The following is a 20427-nucleotide window of genomic DNA, read 5'->3' as shown; positions in this document are numbered from 1 at the left end:
CAACCTTTACTGTTGGCACAGTGCAGTCAGGCAGGTAGCACTCTCCTGGCATTCTCCAAAGCCAGACTTATCCATCAGAATGCCAGATAGAGAAGCGTGATTTATAACACCACAGAACACATTTACACTGCTCCAAATCCCAGTGGCGGCGTGCTTTATATCCCTGACGCTTGGCATTGTGCTTAGTGATGTAAGCCTTGCATGCAGCTGCTCAGCTGTGGAAACCCATGGCATGAAACTCCCAGTACACAGGTTTTGTGCTGCGGTTGATGCCAGGAGAGGTTTGGAGCCCTGCAGTCAGCAGAGCGTTGGGGACTGCACTCCATAACTTTGTGGTCTGCTGGCAAAAATACCACTCATAGTTCATGGTGGAACATCTACGAGGGAAGAAATTTCACAACCTGTTTTGTCACTGAGCTCTTCTATATGGCTAGGTGCTGGATTTTATACACACCTGAAGTCAGTTGTGTCCTGATAGGTTTTTTGATATAGTGTATGGCAAGCTTGTAAAGATAAGATGGAGGTCAAAAAATTGCCAGTTTTGACCATTTCAACCCATCATAGTTTTAAATTGTGCACAAATAATCATTGCAATGCTGACCTCAGAATGCCGTCTGCCTAAAAACAAAGCAATTTTTGATGTTGGATGGTTTTTGGGCTGTCTTTGGGAGAAACTAAGTATGTATGGTCTGATCAGCCAGTTATGACCCAGCATTGGCCTTTTTGCACAAGCCCATTCCGTTTTTCCTTTTTTTTTTTTTTTTTTTTTTTCATTTTGTTCATTTGAACAATATTCCATTTAAGGGTACTTTCACACTAGCGTTTTTCTTTTCCGGCGCTGAGTTCCGTCCTAGGGGCTCAAATCCGGAAAAGAACTGATCAGTTTTATCCCCATGCATTCTGAATGGAGAGTAAGGCCTCTTTCACACTTGCGTTGTTGGGATCCGGCATGCACTTCCGTTGCCAGAGGTGCCCGCCGGATCCGGAAAAACGCAAGTGTACTGAAAGCATTTGAAGACGGAACAGTCTTCCAAATGCTTTCAGTGTTACTATGGCACCCAGGACGCTATTAAAGTCCTGGTTGCCATAGTAGGAGCGGGGGAGCGGTATACTTACAGTCCGTGCGGCTCCCGGGGCGCTCCAGAATGACGTCAGAGCGCCCCATACGCATGGATGACGTGATCCATGCGATCACGTGATCCATGCGCCCTGACGTCACTCTGGAGCGCCCGGGGAGCCGCACGGACGGTAAGTACACTGCTCCCCTGCTCCCCACTACACTTACCATGGCTGCCAGGACTTTAGCGTCCCGGCAGCCATGGTAACCATTCAGAAAAAGCTAAATGTCGGCTCCGGCAATGCGCCGAAACGACGTTTAGCTTAAGGCCGGATCCGGATCAATGCCTTCCAATGGGCATTAATTCCGGATCCGGCCTTGCGGCAAGTGTTCCGGATTTTTGGCCAGAGCAAAAAGCGCAGCATGCTGCGGTATTTTCTCACGGCCAAAAAACGTTCCGTTCCGGAACTGAAGACATCCTGATGCATCCTGAAACGGATTTCTCTCCATTCAGAATGCATTAGGATAATCCTGATCAGGATTCTTCCGGCATAGAGCCCCGACGACGGAACTCTATGCCGGAAGACAATAACGCAGGTGTGAAAGAGACCTAATCCGTTCAGGATGTCTTCAGTTCAGTCTTTTTGACTGATCAGGCTTTTCAGAAAACCGTAGCATGTTGTATTTTTTACCTCCGGCCAAAAATCCTGAACACTTTTACTGAACGCCGGATCGGTCTTTTTCCCATTGACTTGCATTAACGCCGGATCCGGCGCTGTGTGATCAGTCAAACCGGATCGGCTTTTGAATGTTAAACCCGAAAAATGTGAAAAAAAAGTTAAAGTCCATAAATGGCGGATCCGTTTTTTCCAATGCATTTTTTTCATTGTGATCAAAATCCTGATCAGGATTCAAATGTAATCCGTTTTCACACGTTTTTCCGTATCCGGCGGGCAGTTCCGGTGTCTGAATTGAACGCCGGATTAAAACAACGCTAGTGTGAAAGTAGCCTAAGTGATTGATTGGCTTAATTCTGGCCCATCTTAATCTTAAAGGTGTTGTCTGGGCTTTTTCTATTGATGACCTATCCTCAGGATAGGTCATCAATATCAGATCGGCGGGGGTCCGACACCCGGCACACCTGCCAATCAGCTTTGTGAGGAGATGGCGTGCACAGTGCGCACATGCCGTCTCCTGTCTGTCTTCCTTCTCTGCTGTCCCATAGACCTACAGCAGTAGACAGAGAAGGGAGACGGCATGTGCGCACTGCGCGCGCCGTCTCCTCATACAGTTGAGGACCCCCGCTGGTCTGATATTGATGACCTATCCTGAGGACAGGTCATCAATATTAAAAGTCCGGAGAACCTCTTTAACCGCCTCCGGACCGCCTAACGCAGATTCGCGTTCCAGGGGCGGCAGCCCTGCGCAGAGTCACGCATATATGCGTCATCTCGCGCGAGCCGAGATTTCCTGTGAACGCGCACGGAAGGTAAGAGAGTGGATCTCCAGCCTGCCAGCGGCGATCGTTCGCTGGCAGGCTGGAGATGTGATTTTTTTAACCCCTAACAGGTATATTAGACGCTGTTTTGATAACAGCGTCTAATATACCTGCTACCTGGTCCTCTGGTGGTCCCCTTTGTTTGGATCGACCACCAGAGGACACAGGTAGCTCAGTAATATGTTGCACCAAGCAGCACTACACTACACCCCCCCCCCCCTGTCACTTATTAACCCCTTATTCACCCTTGATCACCCCTGGTCACCCCATATAGACTCCCTGATTACCTCCCTGTCATTGATTACCCCCCTGTCATTGGTCATTGATCACCCCCCTGTAAAGCTCCATTCAGATGTCCGCATGATTTTTACGGATCCACTGATAGATGGATCGGATCCGCAAAACGCATACGGACGTCTGAATGGAGCCTTACAGGGGCGTGATCAATGACTGTGGTGATCACTCCATATAGACTCCCTGATCACCCCCCTGTCATTGATTACCCCCCCTGTCATTGATCACTCCCCTGTAAAGCTCCATTCAGATGTCCGTATGATTTTTACGGATCCACGGATACATGGATCGGATCCGCAAAACATATACGGACATCTGAATGGAGCCTTATAGGGGGGTGATCAATGACAGGGGGGTGATCACCCCATATAGACTCCCTGATCACCCCCCTGTCATTGATCACCCCCCCTGTAAGGCTCCATTCAGACATTTTTTTTGGCCCAAGTTAGCGGAAATTTTTTTTTTTTTTTCTTACAAAGTCTCATATTCCACTAACTTGTGTCAAAAAATTAAATCTCACATGAACTCACCATACCCCTCACGGAATCCAAATGCGTAAAAATTTTTAGACATTTATATTCCAGACTTCTTCTCACGCTTTAGGGCCCCTAGAATGCCAGGGCAGTATAAATCCGAAAGGTGCTCTTTGGAATATGGGCCCCTTTGCCCACCTAGGCTGCAAAAAAGTGCCACACATGTGGTATCGCCGTACTCAGGAGAAGTTGAGGAATGTGTTTTGGGGTGTCATTTTACATATACCCATGCTGGGTGAGAGAAATATCTTGGCAAAAGGCAACTTTTCCCATTTTTTTATACAAAGTTGGCATTTGACCAAGATATTTCTCACCCAGCATGGGTATATGTAAAATGACACCCAAAACACATTCCCCAACTTCTCCTGAATACGGAGATACCAGATGTGTGACACTTTTTTGCAGCCTAGGTGGGCAAAGGGGCCCACATTCCAAAAGAGCACCTTTCGGATTTCACTGGCCATTTTGTACAGAATTTGATTTCAAACTCTTACCCACATTTGGGCCCCCCTAGAATGCCAGGGCAGTATAACTGCCCCACAAGTGACCCCATTTTGGAAAGAAGACCACCCAAGGTATTCCGTGAGGGGCATGGCGAGGTTCTAGAATTTTTTCTTTTTTGTCACAAGTTAGTGGGAATATGAGACTTTGTAAGAAAAAAAAAGAAAAAATCATCATTTTCCGCTAACTTTGTGACAAAAAATAAAAAGTTCTATGAACTCACTATGCCCCTCCGCGATACCTTAGGGTGTGTACTATCCGAAATGGGGTCATTTGTGGGGTGTTTGTACTGTCTGGCAATTGTAGAACCTCAGGAAACATGACAGGTGCTCAGAAGTCAAGAAGCTGCTTCAAAAAGCGGAAATTCACATTTTTGTACCATAGTTGGTAAACGCTACTAACTTTTTACCAAACCATTTTTTTTTTACCCAAACATTTTTTTTTATCAAAGACATGTAGAACAATAAATTTAGAGCAAAATTTATATATGGATGTCGTTTTTTTTGCAAAATTTTACAACTGAAAGTGAAAAATGTCTTTTTTTTTTTTGCAAAAAAATCGTTAAATTTCGATTAATAACAAAAAAAGTAAAAATGTCAGCAGCAATGAAATACCACCAAATGAAAGCTCTATTAGTGAGAAGAAAAGGAGGTAAAATTTGGGTGGTAAGTTGCATGACCGAGCAATAAACGGTGAAAGTAGTGTAGGTCAGAAGTGTAAAAAGTGGCCTGGTCTTTCAGGGTGTTTAAGCTATGGGGGCTGAGGTGGTTAAAGAGTCGCTCTAGTTTCACACAATTTCATTTCATCGAGAACGGTGTAGATAGCAAATTACTAAATCACTTCATTTAATAACTCTGCTCGTATCCACCTGAAAAAAGCTGTAAAGTCCTGGCCACTAGGGGTCTCACTTCCAAGTTGCAGTCCACTGCCTGTTGTCAGGCAAGATCTGTCCCTAGTAACAGACTCAGAAGATGGCTCACAGGAAATGGGAGGGGGTTGTCAGAGCTAGCTGAGCTCCTGAGCATTATAAAAGAACTGCTTCTGAACATCACAGGCGCCTCCCGCCTTTCTGTAAGTGGGATTTATCCCTCCTTTTCACCCCCCTGCTTCTGAGTGAAATGCATCTAGCAGTGCAGCTGAAACGGGGAATAATACAGCTGAAAGAAAACAAAACCTTAGGGAAGCCCAAACATACCTGTTCTTTCACAGTTATGATTTTTTTTTTTTTTTTGTGAAAGACAATTTGTCACCGAGTTTTGCCATCTCTGGCTAATCCTAGCAGGGACAGCCCCAATTCTAAACCTGTAATTACTTTTCTAAAACTCCCCTTCAAACCCAATCCTGATGAGTCCTCCTAATGATGTGCAGAAGCTGAGCAGTCCTGTTACAGGCAGTAGTGAGGCCTGACATACACCCTCCCTGCCAGCCCGGCAGCTTCTGATTTTATATTCAAGAGCTGGGGCAGCGTGCAGGGATGGAGAAGGCGTGATTGACATGTATTGCTCAGAACTTCAGGCAATTTGCGGAGGTATGCTAGCGGGTTTGAATAAAGAAATGTATATTTAGAGCCGGTGTCTGTCACACTGTGCAGCATACAGATGGTAACAGACTCCCTGTGAATGGATGGCAGGCTCCCCTCCAACCTTCTCATACGTCCGCTCTACTCTGTACGGCCTGTTTCACAGGGTGCGCTAGTTTACTACATAGCCAATCCGCCTGCATTCAGCAGCGCAGTTATTGGCGGTGAAGCATTTTAAAACTTTTCAACTTCAGAAATGTACTGTTAGGGTGGGTTCACATCAAGTTTTATGCCTCCGTTTGACGTATACGTTACAAAAAAAGATAGAAGAAACGCAGCACACCACGTTCTTGTATACGTATAATATGATTCCCTGGGAGACTGACCTTTCATATCTTAACTTGAGGAGGTATTGCAGTAAGTGGAGACTTTCTCAGCAGATACAGAAGGCTCAATAATGTAGGCGAGGATAAACGAGGGGTATGCTTTAGGGGGCTGTCTGCGGACTACAAGAAATCTCTGTGGAAAAAGCCTGCGGCGTTCATGTCCTGACAGTAGCAGAACTTCAGCTCCGCAGAAGCTGCTGGGGGAGGATGTGAAGGAGAAGCGGAGATGGTGGTTTGGCTTGTAGTCTTATGCCGTACGTATAGCTGTAAATGTCCGGGACGAGAACACCCTTGAAGACTTGTTGTATATTTTACTGTTCAATGCTAACATATACTGTAACTGTTTATGTATGCGGGACGTCACCTTCTGTGTATGGCGCCACTGACACAATCGCAGCTAGTTGTTCTGCCCATCTACAGTTCTGTGAGGGCCACACATTGAATATTCGCCCTGCAGTGATACCAGGAGCACACAGGGCCTCATGTATCAAAACTAACAGGAAAATAGTCTTAGTTGCCCATAGCAACTGTTAGGAGTTATACATGTTAACATGTTTACTGCCACCTGTAGGCTATATAGATATGACAGTTTATAACCTTTGTTATATTGTTTGTGTCTGAATAAAGTTTGTTGAATTACCTCAGATCGCCTCAGGAAACATGGTGTCAGAAGTGGAGAGGGCTTTGGTGTTTTAGAAACCACTAAAGTCCTAATATCAGAACAAAAGATCAACAAGAATAGTTTCTCTGGTAATTTATTAATAAGATACACACAGTGTTACAGAAAATGGCTGCAAACCACTTCCCTGTGCCGTCTCCCATGGACTGTAAAGGGGACCTGGCAGTTAACTGGACATATTTCAAATCCCAGTGGGAAGATTATGAGGTGGTAATTGAACTTGATAAGAAAGACTCCAAGGTAAGGATAGCGACACTGCGCTCAGTGATGGGAGAGACGGTCTGCGTATTTATCAGCACCTCTCACTCTCTGATGCCGACAAGCAGGACATAGAGAAAGCTCTGGATGCATTACAGAGTCATTTTATGCCTTCACGTAACATCATTTATGAGAGGTACATATTCAATACCACAAACCAAGGCCCATTGGAAACTATAGATCAGTATGTGACTAGACTGAGGCAGCTAGCCGCTACATGTGAGTTTGGAGTATTACATGATGAACTTATCAGAGACAGAATAGTTCTGGGATCAAAAGACATTAATGCTAGAAAGCGAATGCTCAGAGTACCAGACCTGAACCTACAGAGAGCCATTGATATGTGTAGAAGCCATGAACTTACAGAAATGCAAATACAAGCAATGCAAGAAAGCAAAAGTGAAACTGAAGCTGTACATTATACTGCTAGAACATATAAAAAGCCCATGAAAGAAAGCAAAGTAAAAACAATCAGATGTAGATACTGTGGAAACAACCACCCCTGGGGCAGAGACCACTGTCCTGCATATGGAGAAACCTGCAGTAAATGCAAAAAGCAAAACCATTTTTCTAGAGTATGCAGGCAGAAAGCAAAATGCCAAAATACATATGGCTGCACAGATCAAGAGCAGCAGCTCAGAAGAATCAGTATTCACTATTATTCATCAGATAGGAGCAGTAAGCAGTCCAGGATCACAGTGGTTTGTACCACTAGAACTCAGCACTGACAGAGAAGCAGGGGAAAGGTTACACTGTCAGTTAGACTGTGGGGCCACCTGCAACCTTATGACATACAAAGACTATTGCAAAATTGTTAAAGAAGGAAAGCCAACATTACAGAAGAGTAATGTCAAATTAAAATGGTACAATGATACCTATATGATACCTATGGGCCACTGTAATCTAAATTGTACATACAAAGATAAAACATATACTGCAATTCCAAGGTAAACACAAACCACTTCTCTCAGCAGAAACATGTCAGAAAATGGGCCTCCTTACACTGAATGTAGAACATAATGTATTATTACAAGATGACCAGCAAACAACTACAACTTCACCCTTTTCTTATGAAATGATCACAACTGAATATAGAGACATTTTCAAAGAACTAGGGTGTCTACCTGGAGAGTATCACCTAGAAATAGATGAAGCAATACCTCCTGTTCAACACCAACCACGTAGAGTGCCGGCTCCACTTAAAGCAGACTTAAAGGCGAAAATAGAGAGATTAGAGACACTGGGAGTGATAAAAAAGGTCATAGAACCTACGACATGGATAAGTAGTGTGGTTGCTGTTAAGAAACCAGGCAAGCTGCGAATATGCATTGATCCCAAAGACTTAAATAAAGCACTAAAACGCTCACATTATCCAGTGCCCACTATAGAGGAAATCCTGCCAAGTTTAACAAATGCAAAAGTATTTTCTGTCTTAGATGCTAAGGATGGCTTCTGGCAAGTAAAACTGGACACTAAAAGCAGTTATCTCACTACATTCTGGACTCCCTTTGGGCGTTACCGATGGCTACGCATGCCTTTTGGGATTGCTACTGCACCAGAAGAATATCAACGTAGACAACATGAAGCAGTAGTGGGAGTGGAAGTTATTGCAGATGATATATTGGTGTATGGCTGTGGTGACACTACAGAGGAGGCCACAAAGGATCATGACAAGAATTTGATTGGACTCTTAGAGCACGAAAGCTGAACCTAAAATTTAATAAAAAGAAGCTGAGATTGAGGCTATCTTCGGTACCATACATGGGACATTTACTCACAGCAGAAGGCCTGCGTCCTGATCCAGAAAAAGTCAGAGCAATTTTGGAGGTACCAAAGCCTGACAATGTACAAGCAGTTCAGAGACTGCTAGGGTTTGTAAACTACCTTTCAAAATTCTTACCACATCTTTCGGATGTATGTGAACCACTACGCAGACTGACAAAGACAGCTTGTGGGCCTGGCAATCCAGCCATGATGAAGCCCTCAAGCAAATAAAAGATATTGTTACTAAACATCCAGTTTTGAGATACTACAATGTCAATGAAGAAGTAACAGTCCAATGTGATGCCAGTGAAAAAGGTCTTGGAGCAACACTTTTGCAAGGAGGTCAGCCAGTGACGTTTGCATCACGTACACTGTCTTCAACAGAACAAAGATATGGCCAGATTGAAAAGGAATGTCTTGCCATTGTATATGCATGCCAGAAGTTTAATCAGTACTTACATGGAAAAAATATTATTAACATTGAGACTGATCATAAGCCACTAGAGGGCATTTTTAAAAAACCTCTCCTAGTAGCACCAAAACGTCTACAGCGCATGATGCTACAGTTGCAAAAATACAACCTTAATGTGGTTTATAAAAAAGGATCAGAAATGTATATTGCAGACTTCTTATCAAGAGCAGCATTACCTCACAAAACAATGGACAAGGACACCCCAGATTATGAGATTTTCTTGATTGCAATCAGAGGATGCCTTTTCTAAGGAACTGGAAGAGATAAACTTTGCAGAATATCTAAGGGTATTTTCACACTTGCGGCAGGACGGATCCGACAGGCTGTTCACCATGTCGGATCCGTCCTGCGGCTGTTTCGCCGTGCCCCCGGGCCGCCGCTCCGTCCCCATTGACTATAATGGGGATGGGGGCGGAGCTCCGGCGCAGCACGGCGGTGCACGGCTTATGGTGAACAGCATGTCGGATCAGTCCTGCCGCAAGTGTGAAACTAGCCTAAGAGTGTCTGATTTGCGCCTACAACAAATACAGAAGTTCACAGAACAAGATGAAGTCTTGCAAGCATTAAAAACTACTGTTCTTACAGGATGGCCAGACCTAAAAGAAAAAATACAGATTTGTATCAGGGACTACTGGGGCTTTAGAGATGAGATAAGCATACAAAATGGAATTCTGTATAAAGGACACAGAGTCATCATACCAAAAAACATGCGCCCAGAAATGATAGCGAGGACTCATTCTAGCCACTTAGGAATAGAAGCATGCCTTCGCAAGGCCAAGGATGTCATCTTTTGGCCACACATGGGCCCAGAGATTATAGAGGCAATAAAGAACTGTAATACTTGCAATGAGTATATGCGTAAAAACAAACAAAAGAACCTCTGATGACTCACAAATTGCCCACTCTACCCTGGAGCAAACTAGGCATGGACTTATTTTCCTTAACAGGACAAGATTACTTAATAATTGTTGATTATTATTCAGATTTCTGGGAAATTGATTTAGTTTCTGATACCACCTCTAAAACAATTATAGATTGTTGCAAAGCACATTTTAGCAGACATGGAATGGAAGTCATATGTCTCCAGGAAAGTGCACTTTTAATACACCAAAAAAATGCACTTCACCACTGAAGGCTAACAAAAGCATGGCTGCACAACATCTCACATACAAACAATAGAACTGAGAAATGGGGATCATTCTAAATTAAAGTGGTATTATACCTGCTGTAAATGGGAAAATAGAAGCTCTTTGCGCACATTTTTGATCAAACGTGTGTCTGGCCCATCTACCAGGTGTCAAGGTGGCTTACGCAGATGGGTACTTAACACTAAGGCCCCTTTCACACAGGCGTTGCGGGAAAAGGTGCAGGTGCGTTGCGGGAACATGCATGATTTTTCCGCGCGAGTGCAAAACATTGTAATGCGTTTTGCACTCGCGTGAGAAAAATCGCGCATGTTTGGTACCCCAACCCGAACTTCACAGAAGTTCGGGCTTGGGATCAGTGTTCTGTAGATTTGTATTATTTTCCCTTATAACATGGTTTTAAGGGAAAATAATAGCATTCTTAATACAGAATGCATAGTACAATAGGCCTGGAGGGGTTAAAAAAATAAATTAAACTCACCTTAATCCACTTGTTCGCGCAGCCGGCATCTCTTCCGTCTTCTCTTTTGCTGTGTGCAGGAAAAGGACCTGTGGTGACGTCACTCCGGTCATCACATGGTCCGTCACATGATCTTTTACCCTGGTGATGGATCATGTGACGGACCATGTGATGACCGGAGTGACATCACCACAGGTCCTTTTCCTGCACACAGCAAAAAAGAAGACAGAAGAGATGCCGGGCGGCGCGAGCAAGTGGATTAAGGTGAGTTAAAAAAAAAAATTTAACCCCTCCAGCTCTATTGTACTATGCATTCTGTATTAAGAATGCTATTATTTTCCCTTTATAACCATGTTATAAGGGAAAATAATAATGATCGGGTCCCCATCCCGATCGTCACATAGCAACCGTGCGTGAAAATCGCACCGCATCCGCACTTGCTTGCGGATGCTTGCGATTTTCACTCAACCCCATTCATTTCTATGGGGCCTGCGTTACGTGAAAAACACACAAAGAGGAGCATGTTGCGATTTTCACCCAACGCACAAGTGATGCGTGAAAATCACCGCTCGTGTGCACAGCCCCATAGAAATGAATGGGTCAGGATTCAGTGCGGGTACAATGCGTTCAACTCGCGCATCGCATCCGCGCGGAATACTCGCCCGTGTGAAAGGGGCCTAATATACCGCCTCTCTTGGACTTGCCTAAGCCTACAATATTCAGGGCGATGTAGGAACCTGCCACATTTGTACTCTGCTCAGAAGCCCCAGGCAGATGGGCGTTGCTTAGTCTAAAAGAGGCGCTACCCTCAATATATACTACAAGAAAATTTAGACTAACACAATCATTCACTTCACCACTGAAAACAGGTGAAGAAAAGTATGGCAGCCTTGGGGTGGAATAGAAATTAGACTGTTTTAGCCACGAATTGAGGCGCAACAAAAGGGGCACCTACATAAATAGGTGATAAAAAAATGTTGCAAAAGATAGAAAACTTCTGAATTGATCTAAAAAAAATCTAAGTAGTCGAATGAGGTGCAATTTCAGTAGTAAATGCTACAAAAAAATCAGTCTACGGCTACATTCACACGAACGTATTTTGTTTCCGTGTCCATTTTTCATATTTTTTTTTTCTTTTTTTTTTTTGCGGATAGGATGCAGACCCATTCATTTCAATAGGCCCGAAAGAAATTGCGGACAGCACACCGTTTGCTATCCGCAGCCATATGTCCGTTCCGTAGTCCCGCAAAAAAATATAAAATGTCCTATTTTTGTCCATTTTGCGTACAAGGATAGGGATTGTTACAATGGATCCTCCAAAAAAGAAAACTATGCCACACGGACGTCATAAGTTTTTTTTTTTTTTTTTTTTTTTTTGCGGATCCACAATTTGCAGACCACAAAGCGCATGCGGTCGTGTGAATGCAGCCTAAAACCGCATTTATTTACACTAAAAATAGGTGCAAAAACTTGAGTAAATGTGCCCCTATGTTACTCTGGGTTGAGAGTGAAATCTGCCTATAACACATGTATTTTGCCATTGGTTGGCCATGCATTAATGTCTAGAACAGGGTTTCTCAACTCCGGTCCTCGGGACCCACCTACCGGTCAGGATTTGAGAATGTCCCACAGAATGAATACCTGTGGTAAGTCCTGATGCACTGACACTAATTCTATCACCTTCTCAATACTAAGGAAATCCTGAGAACATGACCGGCAGGTGGGACCTGAGGACTGGAGTTGAGGAACCCTGGTCTAGAAGGACCGAAAGGCTTGGCTTTAGAGAGCCCAAAGTCAGCATTTTTGGTGACAAAATGTTTTTTGTTTTTTTTTTAAAGAAGGCCATAGAGAGGGCTAAATTTTTAAGATGTACAGTGTATGACGAGGAGCATCCGTCATCAATCTGATGTAAAGCCGGCCAAGACACTGTGGATGGGGGGGGGGGCGTTACAGGATTCCGAAATATTTAGATCTGCCATGTCTATATCTAACATGCCAAAGCTTTGTTCCTGTGAGATCCAACCGATGCTACACCTGAATCGGTGTATGTCCAACTAGAACCAGTTTTGCCTGTAGATCTTTTTCTTTTACTTTTTTATGCATTTTTCTGAGCTCCGAATGCCCAGCAATGGATTCCTTTAAGCCCTGTTTTGACCGTTTTCAGTTCTTTCTATTGTTCTGCACTATTATGAGCAGAACAACGAAAATAACTGAACTGCTGGATCTGGCACAAAACAATCAGCCGCTCCGGACAGACCCATGTCATTTTAATCTGGTCTTTCTGGTTTCTGTTTGGGAGTCTGTCCTTTTACTGGACAACATTGTCTTGCATGCAGGACCTGGTCCGATATTTTTGACTGAACCTGTGACAGAACCCCTGGATGGAACCTTCGACACAAGTGTGAACTTCACCAAGCTGTGTAATATTGTATAGTTATATATGTAGTGATGTGCTGCCAGTACACAGACATCTAACACAGTGTTTCTTTTTGATCCCAAGGGTCACGATGAAGAAGCAGTGGTTGATCTGGGGAAAACCAGTTCTACTGTCAACACAAACTACGAGAAGGAAGAATTGGAAAGTAAGTGTCATTGCCTGTGACTAGGACAGGCTGTAATCCTTAGTCATATTGTATGTATGAAAAGCAGGGATATCGCTGGGGTCCTAGGTTCGAACCGACCAAGGACAACATCTGCATGTATGTTCTCCCTGGGTTTCCTCCGGGTTCTCCGGTTTTCTTCCACACTCCGAAGACATACTGATATGATAGTTAGCTTGTGAGCCCCATTGGGGGCAGTTGGAAGCTAATGTCTGTAAAACGCTGCGGAATATAGTAGCGCTATATAAGTGAGTATAATAAATAATACAGCAGCTGTGTGAGAGCACGGCCCCTTGTAAAGCTGCTTACCAGCCAGTGTAATATGAATTGTCCTCTGTCTTGATGCCATACCCTTGGAAGTGCGCGCTCTCTTTTCTTCTGGCCATGGAATTAGCCGCTTTAGATCTGAGACGACAAGTTCTGTGTATTCAGTTGTATGTGTGACCACCGCTCTATTCAAATGGGGGAGTACGGACACCTGTTCTTGTGATCAATAAGGGCCCCAGAATTCAAGCCTCTGCCGATCAGACACTTATCCCCTATCCTTCCTTCATCGCCTCCGTTCCCTTGGTCCTTTTTTGTCTAATGTTACTATAAAAGCTAAGAAATACACAGAAATCTGTATCCCCGGAGCTGAGCCGGGGCATCTCTCCTCCTCCCTGTATATGGCTGTAAGACAGCTTAGTCCCCATTCACACGTCCGCAATTTCGTTCCGCAATTTGTGGTCCTCATTCCGCAATTTGTAGTCCGCATTTCCGTTCCCCAAAAAAATAGAACATGTCCTATTCTTGTCCGCAATTGCGGACCAGAATAGGCATATTCTATTAGTGCCGGCAATGTGCGGTCCGCAAACTGTGGATCCGCAAAACACGCTACGGACGTGTGAATATGGGGCCTTAGGGTAAGTTCACATCACAAAAAAAAACAAAACTGATGCATTATTTTGAGCATCATTAATCCATTTTAGGCTACATGCACACTACCGTATGTGTTTTGCGGTTCACAAATTGCGTATCCGCCCAAAAAAAAAAGATGACATCCATATGCCATTTTTTTTGCGGATCCATTATAACAATGCCTAAAACGGACAAGAATAGGACATGTTCTATTTTTTTTTTGCGGGGCTACGGAACGGACATACGGATGCGGATAGCAGACAGTGTGCTATCCGCGTTTTTTGCGGACCCGTTGAAATGAATGGGTCCGCATCCTATCCGCAAAAAAATAAATAAAACACTGAAACAAAATACGTTCGTGTGTATGAGGCCATTTCCATCAGCTTTTTTTTACATGGGGGGGAAAAGTGCTTCATGGAGGACTTATTTTTTTTTCCTGTCTAAAATAATGCATCTCAGACGGAAAAGGCTAAAATGGATGCAAAATGAGTATAACTAGCACAACGGATGCTCAAAAAAAAAAAGAGATCCCTTTTAATTATTTATTTTTATTTTCCCCGGAAAACAAAACAGTGATGTGAACTTGTCCTTACTAGAGCAGGAGCCTCTCTGCTGTAGAACAAAATGTTCTTAAGTCCCTTTACTAAGTCCCACCTCCGCTGTCCAACAGCCAAAGATGGAAGGGAACAGCAGGAGATAAAGCCCTTTCTTCTCTGCAGGATTTCTACAAGACCGTTTGTCAGGATCATGCAGGAAATGGCACCGACTGTCAAACAGTGAGTGCAACTTGTGTCATTTATTTCTAAGTTCAGTGTTCCTGTAATTGAACTGAAGGTCACACAGCCTTGGCTTCCATAGAAAAGTGATCAGAATCGGGTCTGTGTCAGCGTGCTCCTCCGTTCTGGACTGTGCCTCTGTTTGACCATATAGATACAGAATCACAGTGACATAAAGCTGTCAGTATGATCTTGTATCTATAAGGTCAAGCAGAGGCGCACAGCATTATAAATCCGTATAAGTCCCGAACGGAGGATCACGTTCACACACGGAGCACGATTCCCGCATCGTTCTCTCTTGTGTGAAACCGCCGCTAAAAGTGCCGCTGGCTCCCTTTTTTATTTCAGTCCGAGAACCAATGCAGCCTAGACGTGACTTGCGGCTTTGGAAATACTTTTTCAGAGCGGAGGGCATTTGTGAGTAGCTTTCACACAAGACTTCCTCATGAGAAGATGCAGTGCAGGTCCTAAAGGAAAGCATTTTGTTAGTGGATATGTTAGACTCTGTTGGCCATGAAGCAGTAATAGAGCTGAGGATCTTGATTTATACAGCACTCAGCAGATTTATCTTTTTGGCACAAGGCTGAAATCCGATACTGAACAGAACCCTTGGATTAGGACAGCGTTACAAGGATGTGTTTTTGTTTAAGTGTCTGTGTCCATGATTTGCTTGAATGTTTTACTGTATCTGGAAAGTGGTTACTTAATACATACCTTCAGAGAAAAAAGAGATGGCAAGAGGAGGATGAAATGGTCAGAAGAGAAGGTGTCCGGTGCCTATTGAGCAAGTATTTTGGTATTGGTAGACCGAGTGCAAGGTACATTTTGGTCAGTCGGATATTGGGGGGGGCAGGAGAATTTTTATTTTTCTTTCAGTACTCTCTCTCTTGGTGTTGGTACTGTGTGTTGTCCTTTGTTGCTGTGGTGCTGTGCCCGGTAGCAGAGATGCTGATGGGCTGCTGAGGCCAATGACTGGCTGCAGTGGTCACTGGGCCAAAACACTTGATAGTCCAGCTGTGGGTCAGTGCAGCTGGGAGCGGCAGGACTGTGGACAGGTGAGTGTGTTTTTTGTTTTTTAATTGGGTGGAAAGCGAGAGACTAATCAACGTATTTATGCCGATTATCTGGTGTGAATACATTGAGGTTAGGATGAGCACCATCTTTATGAAGCGCCAGTTTCACTTTACTGACATAGAAGTCGGATAAAGTGGGTTAGGGTATTTTCACACTTGCGGCAGAGTGATCCGTCAAGCAGTTCCGTCACCGGAACTGCCTGCCGGATCCGTCAAAACCTATGCCAACTGATGGCATTTGTAAGACTGATTGTGATCCTGATCTGTCTTACAAATGCATTGAAATGCCGGATCCGTCTTTCCGGTGTCATCCGGAGAAACGGATCCGGCATTTATTTTTGTCACCCTTTTTTCAGTTGGCGCATGCGCGGACCGGAAGGACCGATCTGGCACTAATACATTCCTGTGGAAAAAAATGCTGGATCCGGCATTCAGGCAAGTGTTCAGTTTTTTTGGCCGGAGATAAAACTGTAGCATGCTGCGGTATTACAGTCCTGATCAAAAGTTTAAGACCACTTGAAAAATGGCAAAAAATCATATTTTACATTGTTGGATCTTAACAAGGTTCCAAGTAGCAACAAGAAGAAATGAGAGTGAGACAAAACATTTTTTGAGCATTCAATTAATTGAAAATAACGATTAAACTGAAACAGGCTGTTTTTCAGCTGATCCAAATTTTAGGACCACGTGCCTTTTTAAAAGGCTAAATCTGTGCAAAGATGTGGATTCATTGTCATTTTCTGTCAGGTAGTCACACGTTGTGATGGCAAAGGCAAAAAAACTCTCCCTTTTTGAACGTGGTCGGGTTGTTAAACTGCATAAGCAGGGTCTCTCACAGCGCGCCATCGCTGCTGAGGTGGGACGCAGTAAGACAGTCATTTGGAATCTCTTAAATGATCCTGAGTCGGAGACACTGGACGTTCCTTAACCAAAATTAAGGCCCTTACTGGTGCTGACTGCAGCCCCATAACCATCAGACGGCATCTGAGACTGAAGGGCTTCAAAAACAAAAAACGTCTTCAAAGACCTCGTCTCCTTGGACGCCACAGAACTGCTTAATTGGACTTTGCAAGAGGGCACCAAACATGGGACATTCAAAGGTGGAAGAAAGTTTTATTCTCTGATGAGAAAAAATGTAACCTTGATGGTCCTGATGGTTTCCAAAGTTACTGGCATGACAAGCAGATCCCACCTGAGATGTTTTCTACTCGCCACAGTGGAGGGGGCGCCATAATGGTTTGGGGTGCTTTTTCCTTCAGTGGAACAATGGAGCTTCAGGAAGTGCAGGGGCGTCAAACGGCCGCTGGCTATGTCCAGATGTTGCAGAGAGCATTCCTCATGACTGGCCCTCGTCTGTGTGGTAACGACTGGGTTTTTCAACAGGACAACGCTACAGTACACAATGCCCGCAGGACAAGGGACTTCTTCCAGGAGAATAACATCACTATTTTGGTCCATCCTGCGTGTTCCCCTGATCTAAATCCAATTGAGAACCTTTGGGGATGGATGGCAAGGGAAGTTTACAAAAATGGACAACCGTTCCAGACAGTAGATGGCCTTCGTGCGGCCGTCTTCACCACTTGGAGAAATGTTCCCACTCACCTCATGGAAACGCTTGCATCAAGCATGCCTAAACGAATTTTGGAAGTGATCAACAATAATGGCGGAGCTACTCATTACTGAGTTCATGTTTGGAAGTTGGATTTCTGTTTTGGGGGGGTTTAGTTTTTTTTGGAGGTGTGGTCCTAAACTATTGATCAGCTGGAAAACAGCCTGTTTCAGTTTATTCATTGTTTTCATTAAATTGAATGCTCAAAAAAAGTTTTGTCTCACTCCCATTTCTTCTTGTTGCATGTTGAAGCTCTACTTGGAACCTTGTTAAGATCCAGCCATGCTAAATATGATTTTTTGCCATTTTTCAAGTGGTCTTAAACTTTTGATCAGGACTGTATCTCCGTCCTGAACAGTAAAAAAAGACTGAACTGAAGACATCCTGATGCATCCTGAACGGATTGCTCTCCATTCAGAATGCTTGGGGATAAAACTGATCAGATCTTTTCCAGTATTGAGCCCCTAGGACGGAACTCTATACCGGAAAAGAAAAACTCTAGTGTGAAAGTACCCTAAGGCCAAGGGTGACTTTATTTTGCACAATTTTTTTATTAATTATATTAATTACATATATTATAGAATTAATTAAATATATTAATATTAATTAAATTTGCCCTTTTTAATAAAAAACAAAGCATAAATTGTTCATAAATGTGTGGCGATGTGCTTGGCATTCTGCATTGCCTGGGAGTTGTTGACGCACACATACTGGGACACTGGGTGGGGCAGGGGGCCCTATGTGATCTATGCATGTCCCTGATTGGATATGGGGACTATTGTGAAGTATTTTGTTATTGTGATGGTTCACATTTCAGTCTTCTGCTCTTCAGTGACACTGGGATCATTGACCTGTGCTGACAAATAGAATATTTACACAAAACCATCGTGACTTCTGTACACTTTATGGAGCGATCAAAGACATGATGTCGGGGAATACGATTGTGAAACATAATAAATAGACCTTGGGTTCCTGACAACCCAAACCTCCTGCTGTAAAAACCTGTCCTCGTCTACTTAAGTAATAGCACTTATAGCGGTATTACCAGAGTGCAGGGAACTCCCATAGGAGTGAATGGAGAGGGAGAAGCATGTGGCCTTCTTTCCACTGACGTTTTCCGACTAAAAGTTTTACTCCTCAATAGGTGATAGCTGTCAGATCTCTCGAGACCGGACCACTAGGATCCCCAGTCATCCCGGTAACTGTTTCCCCTTTCTGAATGGAGTGGTTATGCTCATGTCAGTCCACCACACTATTCACTTCTATGGAACCTATTGTAGGCAGTCCTATGTCAGTCCCATAGTAGTGAATGGAGTGGTGTCTCAATATGCACATTACCGCTCTTTTCAAATGGGAGACATGGGGAACCCCATTCTCGGGAATTGAGAATTATGGGACTACCGTAGATTCCGTTTATCACTTATCCTGTGAATTGGTTAAAAATGCTATTTGTGGGATAACCCCTTTGTTGCAGAATTTCAGTATGAAATGAATGGGATATTAAAGTACAGTACGATCGCATATGACAAAAAAGAATGGGGGTGCATTTTAGGGCATCGTGCCACAGGTGTTTGAATATTCACAATCCATATAAAATTCCAGATTTAAAGCACAAATTTTCTGCTATGTCAGAATTTTTCACCCCGAATCCAGAAAACAATGAAAACTGTGTGTCAACTGTCATTTGATTTGCGTACAATATTCCCAAGCTTTGCCAGGTGTGAAGGTCAACGTCACCGGGACACTCTGAAAGTTGTGAATATTTAGGCTCGGTGGCACTTGCTGACATTGTATGAATAGTGGGAACGTTAATGATACCGGTTTGTGTTCTCATTCTACAGTCTGTAGATTACGCAGTCCTCCATAGCTTTTCTTAGAGGTTATCGCCCTCCATATGCTTCCTGTTCTACCAATCATCGTTCTTGTAATCTGCTTTGGGTCGTTGCCTCGGTGAACACCCATCTTAAAGTTTTTCCTATGATTGTTTTCTTTTGGATTTAAGGAGAATTGTTAAAAGGGTTATCCCATGATTAATGTAATAAAAAATCAGCCATAATATAGCACATGACATTCTCCTTCTAACAAAGCTAGAACCAGCCCTGTACCTCCTGGATCCTGATCTCATTCATTTTCTGATGACACATTCCTGTTAGCTTGATATGAAAAGTAAAAACTGGTCAGTGAAAATAAAAAATAAAAATCTACATTTCCTAAACTATAAAGGCTGAAAATGGGAGCAATGATGCGATTTGCATTTAAAATTATAAATAGCTCACGGTCCTATTTTACTGACTCCGTTTATCATTATTTTTATCATGCATTATTATTTTATAAAGTATTCTATCTTGCAACTATTTATGATTTTATATGCAAATTAGATTGGATTTTTCTTCACGAAATACCTATAAAACATGTCTGTATATTATGTATGTGCCTTAGGGCCTTTGCATCCATCTATTTTAGTCAGGTATCTTAGATTTGTGGGGGGTTTTTCAGGCTGTTATTTTAGACGTGAAAAAGGGATCCTAGAACCCTAAGTATTGTCCGTATGAAGTATGCCTATAATAACGCGCCGTTTTATCTATTGGTCTTGGTTTTCACCGACAAGTCTACCAATCACACTGAGACTTCCTTGGTCTACCACCTCCAGCCAGCCTGTGTGTACATCCAGAATAAATGTGTCCATACACATTAGAGGTAGGTTGATGGTGAACGAGCATTACACTGACAATTATACATCTACATTTTAGACCATATTGGTTGTTACTGGTATTCAAACTGATCATACGTGCTCGGTGTTGGACTAGGGTGCCTAGGGCCTACCAGTAAAATGTACTTTGAGGGCCTAAATATTCAAATATTTCCTGCTCACTCAGCAGCAGACAAGGGTCCCTGCAGCAAATTTG

General features: G+C 43.4%; 1 protein-coding gene across 10 annotated transcripts in view; it reads left to right on the top strand.

Moving 5' to 3' along the window:
* The window catches only part of SLC4A7 (solute carrier family 4 member 7), a 154640-nt gene that overhangs the window by 52459 nt on the left and 81754 nt on the right, over positions 1–20427 (top strand). For 9 of the 10 annotated variants that reach the window (XM_040433230.1, XM_040433229.1, XM_040433227.1 and 6 more), the window contains exon 2: positions 13067–13148. In XM_040433230.1, the coding sequence (XP_040289164.1) occupies positions 13067–13148 (82 nt within the window). Of the gene's footprint in view, positions 1–13066; positions 13149–15791; positions 15895–20427 lie in introns of those variants that run through there. The other variant, XM_040433235.1, reaches the window with a different exon arrangement.

Source organism: Bufo bufo, chromosome 5 (genome assembly GCF_905171765.1).
Source record: "Bufo bufo chromosome 5, aBufBuf1.1, whole genome shotgun sequence".
Lineage (NCBI taxonomy): Eukaryota > Metazoa > Chordata > Amphibia > Anura > Bufonidae > Bufo > Bufo bufo.
This window is presented reverse-complemented; position numbering and strand designations above follow the sequence as displayed.